An 18636-nucleotide genomic window follows, 5' to 3' on the forward strand; every position below is an offset into this window, starting at 1 on the left:
CTAGTGTTTATTGATTGAACTGTTATGTGTAATATTGAAAGGTTTCTACCTTGTAATGTAAAGACTCTTGAGATAATGTATGTTGTGATTTGTGCAATACAAATACAATTGAATTGAATTGACCTGTTCTTTAAACTTAAAACAAGAATATTGTTTATTAATGTGGGCATTTAGACAATGTATAGCATTATCAGAGGTGCACACACACTCACAAACACATTCATTAAAAACATTTCAGGCCCTGCCCCTACATCTTCAGAGGGGTAGTGTACCGGAAAATAAGCAATACAGCAAGCCAATAAAACAGGTGATCGAGTGAAGGAACTGAATTTAGAAAAGAGATGAAACCGAGGGAAGTCATGAATGTATTTTTAGATACCAGCCTCCTTTTCCTAATGTTGTATTTCTGCTTTTCCTCTTCTGTGTCCTCTTATTATTCCTCCTCTTGTCAGTTACAGGGACAGTTTAATCTATATGAGATGCACAAACCTGGAGATGTGATTCTAGGTGGACTTTTTGCAATCCACTTCTTTTCTGCTGATCCTGACCTGACTTTTACCTCAAAACCACATCTGCCTACTTGCTATGGGTGAGTCTGACAGAGAAACAGATAATGTGATCATTTATTTTGCCAATCAGTATGACATTTTTAGCTTATCTTTGCATTCATGTGAAAAGAATACATGCCGCTGCAACATTTTTGATGCATTTAAGGTCTGTTGGGGTTGATGCTGACCTCAGCATTTATAAAATATATAGCTTTGTTTCAAATATCAACACTTTGTTTTTTTCTGTTAGTTTTGATGTTATAGGATTCAGACAGGCTCAGACCATGGCCTTTGCTACTGATGAGATCAACAGAAACTCCAACCTGCTGCCTAATGTGACTCTAGGATACAGTCTGTATGATAACTGCCTTCTAGTAGGAATTGGTGCAGCACTGTCCTTAGTCAGTGGTCAAGAAGAGCAAGTTACATTAGAGGAGAACTGTGTAGGAACTCCCCCAGTCCTAGGGATTGTGGGTGATTCTTCCTCCACAAGCACTATTGCCATATCCAAGGTCTTGAGTTTGTATGCAGTACCTATGGTAAGTTTATCTTCCTCTCAAGTCAATATTTGTATAAATTAATTTCCATGTAATGTTGATGCAAATTTAAATCGTGGTGTAAACCTGACTCAACTTTAGAAGTTCGCAGAGTCAGTAGACTATGACCGCTTTGAAGAAAAATGGTGTGTGTGTTTTGCAGGTGAGTTATTTTGCCACATGTTCCTGCCTGAGTGACAGACAAAAGTTCCCATCTTTCTTTAGGACGATCCCAAGTGATGCTTTTCAGGTAAAAATGGATTTGCAAAAAAGTATGTATCACAAATCATGTTATATGTTTCATTGACAGAGTTGTGTGGTGTCAGATATTCAACACTTGACACAAGACAGTGATTAAACATGAGTCTTTGATGAACCTGTTTAGCAGGATTTCTAGTAAAGATGATTCCAGCCTGTGCACTAATCCCTCTGCTCTGTGTCCACATAGGTGAATGCTATGATTCAGATTCTAAAACACTTTGGTTGGACTTGGGCAGGTCTGCTCATCAGTGATGATGATTATGGATTCCACGCTGCCCGATCCTTTCACTCTGATCTGGGTCCAGCTGGTGGAGGTTGTCTGGCTTACACAGAGATTTTGCCCTGGGGTGATGACTCTGCTGAACTAAGGAGAATAGTGGATGTGATGAGGAAATCTGCAGCTCGAGTGGTGATTGTGTTTGCACATGAGAGTCAAGTGATTAACCTCATGAAAGAGGTAAGTCCTTACAGAGATCAGTGACCAAAACCTTTTAGATGTTAAATGTTTTAATGAAGCAGCTGCTCGGAAGGTTTAAGAGTAAGAATGTTTAGTAGGTCAAATTTAACTTTGACCGTAATTCTGGTAATATTCTAGGTTTGTGGATGACATTAATCATGAAAACTAGATTATTCTTTACTGTTAGGAAAATATTAAATAATATACTTATATTTTTATTATACTTTTACATATATAATTCAATGTACAGGTGGTGAGGCAGAATGTGACAGGCCTGCAGTGGATGGCCAGTGAAGCCTGGTCATCAGTTGATGTGCTCCAGACTCCTCACCTCATGCCGTACCTGGGTGGAACACTGAGCATCGCCATCCGTCGAGGAGAAATACCAGGACTCAGAGACTTCCTGTTACAAATACGTCCTGATCTACATCACAACAACTTCCATGGGCAGAGCGTAATGAGAATTAAACCTTTCAATCAAATCTGACATTTGCGGGAATTATGTAATTTGTAAATCAAAAACATGACATTATAATTATCTTCCAGGTGACTCAGTTTTGGGAACACACATTTCAGTGTAGATTTGCACCACCTCCAGCAGGTTGGGTGGAAGCTGGAGGAGAATTATGCACTGGACAGGAAGTTATAGAGAATGTGGAGACTGATTTCCTGGATGTTTCAGACCTCAGACCAGAGTATAATGTGTATAAGGCTGTATACGCTCTGGCGTATGCTCTTGATGACATGCTGCAGTGTGAGCCAGGGAGAGGACCTTTCAGCAACAACACCTGTGCTCATTTACAAAGAATGGAGCCATGGCAGGTGAGATATCTGTTTACACTTGACACTTGATTTCTTTAAATTTCTTTTTCTTTTCTTTTCTTTTAAAGATGAATGAAGCAGGCCACTTTTGCTATACAGCTGGGTTTGTAACATAAAGTCAAATAATAAGTTTATAATAATAATTTAATCAGACTTAAAAAGGGAATACATAATGGAATTTATGAAAACAAAATGTTTATTGTTATGTTGAGTTAGATTTTTTTTTACCTTTTCGGTACTGCTGTATAATCTATGAATAACAATAGCTATATTTATCATATTATTTAACTATTTAAGCATGTGTGTCATTTCCTTCCGTTTTTTTTTTTTTTTTTTTATTCCTCAGCACGGGCAACAGCTGAGCCCAGAGGCATTGTTTTCAAATTGTCAGTCGGACATCTTTGTGGCAATCTATCAAATATGACACAAAAACTCACTTTGATTCAAAATTAAATTTCCTTTCAGTCAACATGAAGACCATGAAAAAATCAGTTGGTCAGCTGAGGCAAACAACCGCTGGTCAGTAATTGTAGTTGTTCTTGTTTTCCATCTATGTCTAATTCTCATATCCAAAGCTTGTGCATTACTTGGAAAAAGTCAACTTCACAACAACATTTGGTGATCAAGTATCATTTGATGACAATGGTGATGCCATACCAATATATGACATCATGAACTGGGTGTGGCTCCCTGATGGCAAAACTAAAGTTCAGAGAGTGGGTGAGGTTAAGAGGTCAGCCTTCAAAGGTGAAGAACTCACACTGGACGAAGACAAAATCTTCTGGAACTTTGAATCCAAACAGGTTACATTTACTGTTTTTGGACTACTTTCTATTTGTCTTACTCATTGTACTTTATATACATATATTTATATAGACTATATACATATACATGTGAGAGAGTGAGTGTGAGTGCACCACAGGAAATTCCCCCAGCAGTCTAGGTCTATAGCAGCACAAGAAGCTGCTATAAACCTAGATAAGACCTGAGAAGCTGCTGCTACTAAAATGAGCTGTGAGATGAATAATATTGATTTTTTCCACACAGCCACCTCGGTCAGTGTGCAGTGAGAGTTGTCCTCCAGGTACCCGCATGGCCAGAAAGAAGGGGGAACCTGAGTGTTGTTTTGACTGTGTCCCTTGTTCTGAGGGAAAGATCAGCAATACAACTGGTGAGTGTAAAGTTTTAAACATCCCAGTTCAGAGATGTTGTATAAACATGTATCTGATCACTTTCCCTCTTTTCTCAGACTCCATGGAGTGCACCAGCTGTCCAGAAGATTTCTGGTCCAGCCCCCAGCGGGACCACTGTGTTCCTAAGCAAACAGAATTCCTCTCCTACCATGAGCCTCTGGGTATCTGCTTGACAACCACCTCACTGTTGGGCACATTTATCTGTGTTGTTGTTCTGGGCATCTTCATCCATCATCACAGCACACCTATAGTTCGTGCCAACAATTCAGAACTCAGTTTTCTTCTCTTGGTGTCTCTCAAATTGTGTTTCCTCTGCTCATTGCTCTTCATTGGACGACCCATATTATGGACTTGTCAACTAAGACATGCAGCATTTGGCATCAGCTTTGTGCTTTGTGTCTCATGTATCCTGGTGAAAACCATGGTGGTTCTGGCTGTGTTCAGGGCCTCCAAACCAGGAGGTGAGTCCAGTCTCAAGTGGTTTGGTGCTGTGCAGCAGAGAGGGACAGTTCTGGTTCTGACTTCAGTTCAAGCAGCAATCTGCACTGCCTGGCTTGTCTCTGCTTCACCAGTACCTCATAAAAACACCCAGTATCACAATGACAAGATAGTTTATGAGTGTGTTGTTGGGTCCACAGTTGGTTTTGCAGTTTTACTTGGTTATATTGGTTTACTGGCTGTCCTCAGTTGTTTGTTAGCTTTTCTAGCAAGGAATCTTCCAGACAGTTTCAATGAGGCCAAACTCATCACTTTCAGCATGTTGATCTTCTGTGCAGTGTGGGTGGCCTTTGTCCCTGCTTACATCAACTCACCAGGCAAATATGCAGATGCAGTGGAGGTATTTGCCATCCTGGCCTCCAGTTTTGGCCTTTTGGTGGCACTGTTTGGACCCAAATGTTACATAATTATTGCAAGGCCAGAAAGAAACACAAAGAAAGCCATCATGGGTCGAGGCACCACAAAGTAACAATGTTAACACAGCTGTCTCTTTCTCTCTGATCCTAATATTTTTGAATTGAGTCATAAAAGATTGTTAAAAATACTTTTCCTCTGTAATTTTTCATTAACCACCTATTATGCCACCGTTGAAAACCAATGCAATTTGTCACAACCTGGCTCAAAGTATGTGACAAAAAGGGAGACCATACATAGTCTGCACATAATTCAAACATATATAGTCTGCACATAATTTAAACATATTTTAATTAAAATAAATTAATATAATCAAATACTTAAACATAATGCATAAACAAAACAGGAACAAATAATGTTAGTCAGCAGGCCAGAGGAAGAGAGCAAGAGCATCTGTGTACAGTGCTCTTCATTGGACATCTGCACTGCCTGGCTTGTCTCTGCTTCACCAGTGCCTCATAAAAACACACAGTATCACAGTGACACAATAGTCTATGAGTGTGTAGTTGGGTCCACAGTTGGTTTTGCAGTTTTACTTGGTTATATTGGTTTACTGGCTGTCCTCAGTTTTTTGTTATCTTTTCTAGCAAGGAATCTTCCAGACAGTTTCAATGAAGCCAATCTCATCACTTTCAGCATGTTGATCTTATGTGCAGTGTGGGTGGCCTTTGTCCCTGCTTACATCAGCTCACCAGGCAAATATGCAGATGCAGTGGAGGTATTTGCCATTCTGGCCTCAAGTTTTGGCCTCTTGATGGCGCTGTTTGGACCCAAATATTACATAATCCTGTTGAGACCAGAGAGAAACTCAAAGAAAGCCATCATGGGTCGAGACACCACAAAGTAATAAAGTTAATACTGTCTCTCTGTCTGATCTACCCTGGATTGTTTTAATTGAGTCATAATTCCCAGATCATGATGCAGGCAAAAAAAATATGTTAATAAAATGGATGGTTAACCCCTGGTATTTAAAATCAGCTACCTCCTCTACCTCTACTCCTTGCATCTTCACTGTAGCACCACCTCATTCACACACTGGTATTGTGTCTTGCTCCTAGCCACAGGAGGGTCTTTAGTTTTCTTCAGTAGCACTGAGATAGAAGCCTGTCTTAGACCTTTGGGTAGACAACCTGTGACTTATTGCACATTTTCAATAACATAGGTACCAGCTCTGTAGAAAATGTCTTATAAAGTTCCACTGAAAACCCATCAGGGAAAAACCTGGGGGAACCTGCTCCCGCTCCTTCAGATCCTCTTCTTCCATCCACCTCACTGTGCCCTCTGCCCACCTCAGCACTGTGAGGAGCAGAGCTTTCAGCCGCTTATGCCTTCATGTTGTGAAAACTGAGAATCTAATCATCGATTTAGACAAACAAATAGCAAAAGCGAACAAGATCCATAATGAAAATGTTGAGATTGTGGATTCCTACCTCGTACGTGCTGTCTTTGACTCCAAGTAAAAATTTGATACAAACATATTGTAAAAAAAGGTCATCAAATGATCCATTTACTGCGGCTGAAGCTTCACTAATTTATGTAACTGTTATCAGTCATTCATCATATATATGTATGTATATATATATATATATATATATATAGATCAGAGGTCGCGCTAGACTTTTTTGTTGTCTGTCATTTTGACTGGCAGGGTCATAAAAATCCCGTCATAATCAATTTTTACCGGTCACTTTAAATGATAATAATGACATATTCAATTGCATTGTTCATATTGCAGTGGAATATGAACAGTTCACCTGTGGCCTAAACGCACAGTCTCACACCTTCCTCCTGGTCCACATGGACTTAAATCGCGTGCCTGCTTGCGCGTAGTTGCGCTTGGTAGGAAATCCCGCAACATGTGCTCCTTCTGCTCCAGTGGATCAGCTGCACCGGTCACAGACGCGCTCCAAAGCCTTCTGTCCATAGCTCTTTAACACGCTGTCAGCACTACAAGGACAGCGAGATGCATTGAGTACGGTGTCCAGGTCAGAAATTATGCTCAGATTCTCCGATGGGAATCTTTATTTTGTCGCACAACATTTTTCTCTCCGCCCTCCTCAGCCAGGAGAACTCCCGCTCCCACTGAACTCGCCTAACCTCCTTACTGCCGCTTCCTCGCTCCGCTGAGGCCAAGGGCTGAGTTTGTCCTTCATCTGCATCTATCCCTCTTTTTTCACCTCTTTTATCAACATAGTTTTTAGGGGTGTGAATTGCAATCTGTCAAAATGATGGATGGCTCTCAGATTTTTCCGTCACCGTTTTAAAAAAACGGTCAATGACGGAAAATATTCGGTTAACGCGACCCCTGATATAGATAGATATATATATATGTACACTTTGGGAGGAACAGGTAGCTGACAAAGCAAGGAATATTATCAGTCTGCTGAACCATATTCTTTTGATGGAATTCTCCCTGATGTCAACTTTACAGTGCACCCCTGATGAAAACCAATCACTATTCCAAGTAATTTATTCCTTTTTCAATCAGGCTGCTCAACACAGATATTAATTCTTTAAAATCTGAATATTTTATCATTTGGAATCTTTCATTTATTGGTCTATTGAGTTGATGATGTTTATTGGTTTATTGTTGTGACTTGTCTCATACTTTCCCTTGACAATTAAACATTTGAATTGTGTGTTTGGTGTTTGTATAGCCTGGATGTGTTTATGGACTGAAATTACACATTTGGGATCAATAAAGTCTGAATTTAAATCTGAAAGAGTAAACCCATTTGCTTAAATGTGTGCATATGGTGGCTGTGATGAATGCCAGTCATCCAGGTCAAAGAGTGTAGATATAGGCAACATTAATGTCTTGTTTTGCACTGACCTGTTGCATCAAGTGGATGGCAGAGGCAGAAGTAGCTCAAAGCTGGTTACTGCAGGACAGCAGCAACACATTTGACCCACCATGAGTAAACCAGCAACAAGTCGGCCCAGCACAGATCAAGTAAATAAAAATGAGAGATTTTTGTTTTTTTACAGAATATGCAAGTTGAAATTTCAAAGAAGCCACTCAATGTTTCAAATCAAAGTATTGGGGGTCTTAAAACCATAAACATTGTATTTGAATTAGGATTGTTTGATCACTGTGAATCTATTCCTAGTTAGGGTGTAGTGAAGTGTAGATTTTTACTGACCGATCCTTTCAGCTCAATAATCCCTTCTGGAAAGGGCAACCAGAACAAGTACGGCAGGAACAACTCACACACACACAGTTAGTGGGGTTAGATAGCAATTAGGTTGTAAAACCAACAAGTCGTACGGGTTCTGATGATTAGTAGTTAGACAAAGACAGAAGGTTAACATATAACAAAAGAGCTTTGATAGCGAAGCTTTGATGACAAACTGCAATTTGATGACAACAGAGCTTTGATACCAGAGGCATTTAGCTGCAAGGTACATCAAATACAGGCAATTTTTACACAACCACACTTAGTGTTTATTACTGGAGAAAAACGATAACACTCATCAATATGTATTGTATGAAAAGATTGGTTGGAAGAAATAATAATAAGAGAATAAATAATATTTTGCAGTAATTGTGCAATCTTCTGCAGCATGATCTAAAACATTTATCTTTTACTTGTATGTGGGTTGTTATGTATAATTGCCCTGTGTGCATTTAATTGCCCCCTGGGGACAAATTTGAATTGAATTGACTCATATTTGACTCTCATGTGTATTATACAGTGCTAGGATAATATCAGGTTACCTATATGTCTATCATAAAGCAAAACAAATTTGCAATCGTCATAAACTACAGTGTAACAAAGGAAATATCCAGCACCATTCATTAGCAATTGTATTGTTGTTTGCTATTTTCTGTATGTTCTGCTGCTGAAACTGTTCCTGGATAACACTTCCCATAGTCCCATCCTGCTCTTTTACTATTGTTCTGATTCAGCAACCCATATTAGTAGACACTACAGGCTGTAAGTTTACATTTAAAGTTTAAATGTGTTAATTAATACAAAATCAGAGATATGATTTTGGCCCTGCCCCTGAATCTTCTTCCTCTGTCCTGATGGGTGGTGTGCAAAGTAAACAACACTGCAAGTGCATAAAATGTAGTGACATTTTAATGAGCCTGCACTTAGACAGGAACGAACCAGAGCAGTCATGAAGTTATTTTTAAACACCAGTCTCCTCTTCCTAATGTTGTATTTCTGCTTCACCTCTGCTGTGTCCTCCTCTCTTTATTCTTCTTCTTGTCAGTTACAGAGACAGTTTAATTTAAATGAGATGTACAAACCTGGAGATGTGATTCTCGGTGGAATTTTCGGACTTCACTTCTTCCCAGCTTATCCTGACCTGTCTTTTACCTCAGAGCCACAACAGCCTACCTGCTATAGGTGAGTGTATGAGGGAAATAGAATAATGAAAAATACTGTAATAATATTGTAAAATAACACTTTATCTGACCATATTAAAGTATTTCAGTTTTATTAAGGAAGCTGATGTTGACATCTTTATTTGCAGTATCTGAAATTGTGAAAAGTGTAGCTTTGCACAGTTACTATATGATGTTTTTTTTGTTTGTTTTTGTTTAAATAGTTAACACTTCTGTGTCAGTTTTGATGTTCTAGGATTCAGAGCATCTCAGACCATGGCCTTTGCTATTGATGAGATCAACAGAAACTCCAACCTGCTGCCTAATGTGACTCTGGGATACAGTCTGTATGATAACTGCGTACAAGTTGGAATTGGAATTGGTGCAGCGCTGACCTTAGTCAGTGGTCAAGAAGAGCAAGTTACATTAGAGGAGAACTGTGTAGGAACTCCTCCAGTCCTAGCGATTGTGGGTGATGCTTCTTCTACACGTTCTATTGCCATATCCACAGTCCTAGGTTTGTACAGAGTGCCTCTGGTAAGTCTTTCAACTCAGTCATTGTTGTGATTAAATTTCAAATTTAATTGGATTAATAAAGGTGTGACCATTGAGTAATCAACAAAATAAGCAAAAATCATCAAAAACTATTTTGCTCTGTTGTTTTACAGGTGAGTTATTTTGCCACATGCTCCTGCCTGAGTGATCGTCAAAAGTTCCCATCTTTCTTTCGGACGATTCCAAGTGATGCTTTTCAGGTGAAAATCATAGTATTATAGTATGTATCATAGTACAAATTTGCCAAATCAAAATCTTCTTCTTCTGGCTTCTCCCAAAAAATTAAATGCATGAATTTAATCACGTAAAAGATAATTCCATAAATATTGCCATGTAAAAAATGTAAAATATTTTGTGTAACAATGGAAAACTCGATTTGTAGATAGTAGTCACAAAAAAAACCACAAGCCACAAGTGAAAACCTGTATCTATTGATGCCACGTTTGTGAAAGGTTAACCTTTAACCTGAGTGCAACTGGTACATACAAGTCTTATATACAACACTAAATCATGAGTCTTTGATGAACCTGTTTAGCAGGATTTCTAGTAAAGATAATTTCAGTCTGTGCACTAATCCCTCTGCTCTGTGTCCACATAGGTGAATGCTATGATTCAGATTCTAAAACACTTTGGTTGGACTTGGGCAGGTCTGATCATCAGTGATGATGATTATGGATTCCACGCTGCCCGATCCTTTCACTCTGATCTGGGTCCAGCTGGTGGAGGTTGTCTGTCTTACACAGAGATTTTGCCTCAGGCTGATGACCCTGCTGAATTAAGGAGAATAGTGAATGTGATGAGGAAATCTACAGCTCAGGTGGTGATTGTGTTTGCACATCAGAGTCACATGCTCAACCTTATGAAAGAGGTAGGTGTAGATGTATGTTCAACTGTTTTCTCAGTAAAGCTGACATTCTTACAAAACTATATTAGTTTGTGTCATATTGATGTAAGTGATGATGTGACTCTGACTTGTTTAAGGTTTTCACTAAGTATTTTAGAGTTAGAATGTTAATGAATCACTCTGCTTGTATTATATGGAGGACCAAAAGGGAAAACATTTAATGAATAAATACACCATAAAATAGTTCATTAAATGTGTCATTAAGTACATTTAATTAATTAAAGACACATTTAATTAATTAAAGACACATTTAATTAATTAAAGACACATTTAATTAATTAATGACACATTTCATTATTTCATGGTCCGTGTTGCAGTGGATCATGAATTTATTTTATCTGTCAAACTCGCCCATCAAAGTCAGAGGGCGGAGCTAACGCTGATCGAGTCTGATTTATTGCTTTGGTCTGAAATGGCATGGCTGCCATGTATCACAGCATAGCAGCAGAGAAAAGAAATATAAACCTGAAATAAATATTTTTCTGAGTCCCCGAGCGCAGTTTTAAGATCATTTGAGGCGAGAAATTAGTCATTTAGAATTCAAAAATGTGGTTTATGTATTAAGATATGATGTATTATATATAGTTTGGCAGCGACGGTATCGGAGGTGATTAGCTTCGCCTCAGTGGATGCTGGCTGCTTAGTGTCCGAAGGAGAGCAGCGTTACCTCGGCCTGTCCTGATGAAATGATCCGCTGGCTCAGATCATTTGAGGCGAGAAATTTGTCATTTAGAATTAAAAAATGTGGTTTGTGTATTAAGATATGATGTATAGTTTGGCAGCGATAGTATCGGAGGCATAGGCTCAGATTTATATTTTTGCCCGTGGGTGCCCAAATTATATAAATACCATCATATAAATATCATATAATTCTGACTATATAGGGTGGCGTGCTCACTGCTTCTGAACATCTGATTTACAAATAATTTCTTTGTTTTCTAATTCATGCTATATAGCCTATTTTGATGGACTCGGGACACCGAGAGGGTGCTGTTCTATTCCGGCAGGGCAGAGGGAGTGAGAAGGTCCTGGGTCGGGAAGGAGCCGCCGCCGGTCTCTCTCTCTCCTCACTTCACGTCGTTTACGTCAATAGAGGGAAAATTGAATTTGGGCCGGAAGTTTTATTTACAAGATTAAACTGAGTAACACGATCTCTGTCTATCGATTGCGCTGCACCTGTACAAACACACACACAAATAGCGCTGTCCACGGTGCTGTGACAAGCTCAAGCACCGGAGCACCCACAGGATCGGCGCCGATGAGGTGAAAAACTTCGCCTCAGCGGACGCTCGCTGCTTTGTGATCTGCTGGCTCAGACATTTCATCAGGACAGGCAAAGCTGATCACCTCCGATACCGTAGCTGCCAAACTATGTATAATACATCATATCTTAATACACAAACCACATTTTTGAATTCTAAATGACTAATTTCTCGCCTCAAATGATCTTAAAACTGTGCTCGGGGACTCGAGGGCAATGACATTTCAGACCAAAGCAATGAATCAGACTTGATCAGCGTTAGCCCCGCCCTCTGACTTTGATGGGCGAGTTTGACAGATAAAATAAATTCATGATCCACTGCAACACGGACCATGAAATAATGAAATGGGTCATTAATTAATTAAATGTGTCTTTAATTAATTAAATATATTTAATGACACATTCAATTATTTAATGACACATTTAATTAATTAATGACACATTTCATTATTTCATGACACATTTCATTATTATTTAATGACACATTTCATTAATTATTTAATGGTGTATTTATTTATTTAATTTTGTCCCTTTTGATATTACTGTGTAACACACTGAAAATGCTTTTCTTTCTTTTTCCAACCCATTTAAATATTCATTTCTAGATTGGTTATAGTAAGGTGGATAGTTCTAGAAACTGGTCCTGTCCCAGGGTCCTGTCCCTGGTTTTGTTTAATTACTTTCTCAAAACAAATAGATTATGTAGAAATAAGCATCAACCAACATTTTGACAAAATGTTCACCACGTTAAATTTCATTCAGCATGTTAAAAACATGGAGAATAAAAATTGTTGCTCAGGTCCAGGACAAATATAAAGTGATATTTAAGAGCGTAACAAACAGATAAAACCTGGTTGACCATAATTGAAAATGAGCAGCATGTTTAAATGTTTAAAAGTTTGTATAAGCAATAGTCATTTGGTAAGGGAAGAAGAAGAAGAAGAAGAATTAAATATATTTATTGTAATTGGAATGCAGTCCTTGGTTTGTAATTTAACAAACAAACTAAGTCACAAATACTTGTCTGCTGTAATGTTAATATATATGCACAATGATGCTGCTGAATGGTCCTGGTTCTTTACTGATGTGTTAATGGCACTGCCATAAAAACTGTTCTCTAGTCCATTTGTCCTTACTTTCACTTTTCTGAAATGTCTGCCTGAGGGCAGCAATTCAAAGACCGAATGTCCAGGATTTGAAGGATCCTGGACAATATTTATTGAAAGTTTGTATTTATATAATTGTTATAATGCAATGTTCAGGTGGTGAGGCAGAATGTGACAGGCCTGCAGTGGATAGCCAGTGAAGCCTGGACAACAGGCACTTCACTCCAGACGCCTGACGTCATGCCGTACCTGGGTGGAACACTGGGCATCGCCATCCGTCGAGGAGAAATACCAGGACTCAGAGACTTCCTGTTACACATACGTCCTGAACTACATTACAACACTGACACTGATACTGATGGAAACAGCATGGTGAGAATCCAGTGTTTCAAACTAGCCTAAATGAGATTGTATCATTAATTTTAAGTACATTTTTTTTAATGCTGTTATTTAAAAAAAGAATCAAGAATCAACTTTCTTTTCAGATGAATCAGTTTTGGGAACTCTCATTTCAGTGTAGATTTGCACCACCTCCAACAGGGTGGGTGGAAGCTGGAGGTGAATTATGCACTGGACAGGAAGTTATAGAGAATGTGGAGAGGGATTTTTTCGACATTTCAGACCTCAGGCCAGAGTATAACGTGTATAAGGCTGTGTATGCTCTGGCGTATGCGCTTGATGACATGCTGCAGTGTGAGCCAGGGAGAGGACCTTTCAGCAACAACACCTGTGCTCATTTACAAAGACTGGAGCCATGGCAGGTGAGATATCAGTTTACACTCCTGTATTTCTTTAAGAGTCCCTTGAGACAACAATTATTTGAATAAGAATATTTAGAAAAAAAAACTTAATTATTTAAAAATGCTAAATTGCTCAATGCAAACAACTGCATATTTCCAGTTACAATAGTCATTCTGTCAGCCATCTGGTTAACACTCCAACCCTTAAAGGAATATGTCACCATTGGAAAGATGAATATTAAACTATTAAAACTGACTCATCTATGTAGTAGAATGAGAAATAATATTTGAAGGAAGTGCTTTCTTGGCCGAGAAAGGCAGAAAAAATGTAATTTTGGCTCATGTAGATGAGCAACAACAACTCCCAGAATGCACTGCGCTCCCTACCCTGTGAGAGTCTCACTGTCTCAAGCTTAGAAGCAGACAGGGCTTTTTGTGCAAACACACAAATAACCGTGAGGCATTAAATATATAATAAATATAAAAATACTAAACAACTACTAAACAAATATTAAACAAGCTCCGGCACCTGTGGCCGGTGATGGTGCTTGCCGCCACCTGCAGCCGGAGGCCGATGCTCGCCACCACCCGCCGGCTTCTAGTTTTCACCGAAATGCAGGTCTTTTCCATTGCAGCCATATCAGTTTGAAAACTACATTCGATCATTGTTGTTCTCAGTTTACTCTGCAGAGCAAGCCTGTTAGCGTAACTGTTAGCTCCCCCTATGGGTGAGTCTAAAAAGTGCAGAACTGGCATTGTAGTTTCAAACCTTGAACTGACGTTTGCTCAATGCTGAGTGAAATTAATCGCAAATCGTGTCATTTGACTCAACATAGGGTAAACGTTGGAATACAAAGCCACCTGCAAATCGGTGAAGTATTCCTTCGGCACCTTAACATTTTTTTTGATTTCATGTTTGTTATTTTTATTTCATAATTAATGTCAGTTTGTTCCCTTTGTATGAATATCTATATTTGTGTACATTTTCTGAAAGCTAACAATGCAAAAAGCAACAAAAAAGCAACCAATGTTACAAAAACATGCTGCAAGCATAAAAAAAGACTGATCCATCCACACTACATCACTGAGCCTCTTAAATGTATTTTATTTGATATTAGAAACACGTATCTATCTTTGATCCTTCTCTTAAATTCTCTTAAACTTTTATTGTTTTTCATTTATTATTATTGTTATTTCATTTTATTTTTCTCTAGGAACTCCCTAAGACCTCTTCATAGAACCCTCAGGGTCCCTAGACCTATTATTGATAACCATTGTTCAAACTACTACGATAATTTCTGTACTGTGGGCTAACAGAGATCAGATGTCACTGACAGCTTAGACCAGGAGGGGGTTGGACTATGTAAATGTGATGATACTGTCACTCTGCTCTCCAGAAGGTGTACATTTTCATGTGTTAGACTTTGTTGGAAAGCTTCTAAATCACATTTTCAGAATCTGTAAATAACTCAAAATGCTCTTCGGAAGACTTGTTCCTGGTTTTTCCATGGCTCGGTGCATTTATCTCTATCTTAAATCATGAAGTTATTTTACGCTTCATTTCATTTAAATTTTATTTGTAGTGCCAATTGAAAGCACATCATCTCAATCTGAATCTATACTGTTCTGCTTTACTTCTTTCATAATTACACATAAATAATTGGACACATCAGTTATGCCAAGACCAAAATCACCAACATACATCAGCTAATGTTTATACCTCTTTTAAATTACTTTTTAATGTTTTTTCCGATATCAAAGCTAATGCATTACTTGGAAAAAGTCAGCTTCACCACAACATTTGGTGATCAAGTGTCATTTGATGAAAATGGTGATGCCTTACCAATATATGACATCATGAACTGGGTGTGGCTCCCTGATGGAAGAACTGAAGTTCAGAGAGTGGGTGAGGTTAAGAGGTCAGCCTTCAAAGGTGAAGAAATCACACTGGATGAAGACAAAATCTTCTGGAACTTTGAATCCAAACAGGTTATTTCTTACATTTTCAGATTACCATCTCTTTCCCTAAATCATTATAGATTAATCTAACAGATACTGATTTTTCTCCACACAGCCTCCTCGGTCAGTGTGCAGTGAGAGTTGTGCTCCAGGTACCCGCATTGCCAGAAAGAAGGGGGAACCTGAGTGTTGTTTTGACTGTGTCCCTTGTTCTGAGGGAAAGATCAGCAATACAACTAGTGAGTGTAAAGTTTTAAACAACACAGTTCAGAGATGTTATATAAACATGTATCTCATCACTTTCCCTCTTTTCTCAGACTCCATGGAGTGCACCAGTTGTCCAGAAGATTTCTGGTCCAGCCCCCAGCGTGACCACTGTGTTCCTAAGAAAACAGAGTTCCTCTCCTACCATGAGCCTCTGGGTATCTGTTTGACAACCACCTCACTGTTGGGCACATGTATCTGTGTTGTTGTTCTGGGCATCTTCATCCATCATCACAGGACACCTATAGTTCGTGCCAACAATTCAGAACTCAGTTTTCTTCTCTTGGTGTCACTCAAGTTCTGTTTCCTCTGCTCGTTGCTCTTCATTGGACGACCCAGATTATGGACTTGCCAACTAAGACATGCAGCATTTGGCATCAGCTTTGTGCTCTGTGTCTCATGTATCCTGGTGAAAACCATGGTGGTTCTTGCTGTGTTCAGGGCCTCCAAACCAGGAAGTGAGTCCAGTCTCAAGTGGTTTGGTGCTGTGCAGCAGAGAGGGACAGTTCTAGTTCTGACTACTCTTCAAGCAGGAATCTGCACTGCCTGGCTTGTCTCTGCTTCACCAGTGCCTCATAAAAACACACAGTATCACAGTGACAAGATAGTTTATGAGTGTGCAGTTGGATCCACAGTTGGTTTTTCAGTTTTACTTGGTTATATTGGTTTACTGGCTGTCCTCAGTTGTTTGTTAGCTTTTCTAGCAAGGAATCTTCCAGACAGTTTCAATGAGGCCAAACTCATCACTTTCAGCATGTTGATCTTCTGTGCAGTGTGGGTGGCCTTTGTCCCTGCTTACATCAGCTCACCAGGCAAATATGCAGATGCAGTGGAGGTATTTGCCATCCTGGCCTCCAGTTCTGGTCTCTTGGGAGCTCTGTTTGGACCCAAATGTTATATAATCCTGTTGAGACCAGAGAGAAACACAAAGAAAGCTATCATGGGTCGAGACACCACAAAGTAACAAAGTTAATACTACTGTCTTTCTGTCTGATCCACCCTGTGTTTTTTAAATGGTTGGTGTAGTGGTTAGCACTTTTGCCTTTGCAATAATAAGACGCAACAGGAAGAAGGGCCTTTCTGCATGGAGTTTGCATGTTCTACCCCCGTGTGTGCATGGGTTCTTTGGTTTCCTTCGAGATTCAAAAATATGCAGATTTAGAGATTAGGCAAATTGGACAGTGACAGACACTGAGAGTGCACGGTTGTTTGTCTCTACATGGCCCTGTGATGGACTGGGGACTTGTCCAGGGTATACCCCCACCTTTCACCCTATGTCAGCTAGGAGTGGCCCCCCATGATCCTCATGAGGAGGATAAAGTGGTAGAAGATGGATGAATGGATGGATGATGCAGGCAATAAAAATATGTTAACAAATATTCTTCTTTCGGCACATAGCACATCTACAGTAGATAGGTCACTATCCCTCCTCTGCATGTGACCAAACAATCTCAACCTTGCCTTGCTTACTTTATTTCCACACCGTTCAATTTGAGCTGTCCCTCAAATATGCTAATTTCTTATCCTGTTCATCCTGGTCTCTCTGAACAAAAATCTCAGCATCTTCAGCTCTGCCTCCTGTCTTTTAGACAGTGCCACTGTCTCCAAGTCACACATAATAGCAGGTCTCATGGCCATACTGAAGATCTTCTATTTTACATTTGTCACACCCAATCCACCCTGCCTGCACTCTCTTCTTCACCCCTCTTGTGAACTGTCTATTGTTTTGAATGGTTGACCCCAGGCATTTAAACCCATCCACTATGTCTACCTCTACTACTTGCATCTTCACTGTAGCACCACCTGTCTCATTGTCATTCACACGCAGGTATTTTTTTTGTCTCTTACTAGCCTTCATTCCTCTTCTGTTCAGTGCAGACCACCACCTCTCCAGTTTATCTTCTATCTGTCCCCTACTCTCACTACCGAGTACAATATAATCTGCAAACAACATAGTCCACAGAGACTCCCATCTGACCTCATCTGTCAGCCTGTCCATCACCATAGTTGTTACAGAGTGAATGTGGTGTCACTGATTGTTTCCCTCTCCGGAACCTTTGTGGTATAGGTCCTTTGTTCTCGGGCTGATTTGTGTGTGACACTGTGTGTTATTCGGCTCCGTTGTGGCTGCTAGTAAGTATATGTAACTGCTGAGAAGTTTCAGTAAAGAGTATCAACTGTCCTCAACGTCTGCGTGCCTTATTAACTGTAAGTTACACCACTCGAGTTACTACATTGGCAACGAGGATTAAAACCGGGTTTTGGAAGGCGCAAAATTGCTGTGTAAAGTCGAAGAATTTACCGCAAAGTTACTTACGATGGCTACTGTCGGTTTACTCAGTGAGTTTGTTGAGAAGGATGGTGACTGGGTGGAGTATGTCGGGAGACTGGAGCACTTTTTCATCGATGAGGGAAAGCAGCGGTCAAGTCTCCTGAGTGTGTGCAGGGCCAGGACGTATACATTTATACGCAATATGACAACGCCCCGGAGACGGGGAGACATCATTTTCAAAGAACTGGTAACATTGGTGCAGGACCACCACAACTCCAAGCCATCTGTGATTGTTCAGCATTTCAAATTCCACACTCATTCATGCAAGCCGGGAGTGACGGTGGCTGCGTTCGTGGCGGAGCTGCAGCAATTATCGGAGTACTGTGAGTTTGGAGCGGTACTGGAGGACATGCTGCGAGACAGGTTAGTCTGTGGGATAATTGACGACACATGCAGCGCCGGTTGTTGGGAGAAACCAATTTGGCTTTTTTCACACAAACATTTATTGGA

At 39.7% G+C, this 18636-nt stretch overlaps 2 protein-coding genes across 2 annotated transcripts; both read left to right on the top strand.

The window, feature by feature from the left end:
- Positions 1-422: 422 nt before the first annotated feature.
- On the top strand, positions 423-4784 carry LOC131462843 (extracellular calcium-sensing receptor-like; the record flags this gene model as incomplete). Its single annotated transcript, XM_058634375.1, has 9 exons — positions 423-589; positions 799-1087; positions 1248-1334; positions 1533-1802; positions 2053-2256; positions 2349-2624; positions 3200-3427; positions 3672-3795; positions 3874-4784. Coding segments are annotated over 9 exons (2556 nt in total), but the record flags the coding sequence as incomplete, so codon positions are not given.
- Positions 4785-8869: 4085 nt separating this feature from the next.
- LOC131463039 (extracellular calcium-sensing receptor-like) lies at positions 8870-18036 on the top strand. The gene is made up of 9 exons (XM_058634685.1): positions 8870-9087; positions 9308-9602; positions 9734-9820; positions 10219-10488; positions 13048-13263; positions 13359-13652; positions 15393-15620; positions 15706-15829; positions 15908-18036. The coding sequence occupies exons 1-9, from the start codon at positions 8891-8893 to the stop codon at positions 16816-16818; spliced, it is 2622 nt and encodes an 873-aa protein (XP_058490668.1). The 5' UTR covers positions 8870-8890; the 3' UTR covers positions 16819-18036.
- Positions 18037-18636: the final 600 nt, after the last annotated feature.

Source organism: Solea solea, chromosome 7 (assembly GCF_958295425.1).
Source record: "Solea solea chromosome 7, fSolSol10.1, whole genome shotgun sequence".
NCBI classification, from domain to species: Eukaryota; Metazoa; Chordata; class Actinopteri; order Pleuronectiformes; family Soleidae; genus Solea; species Solea solea.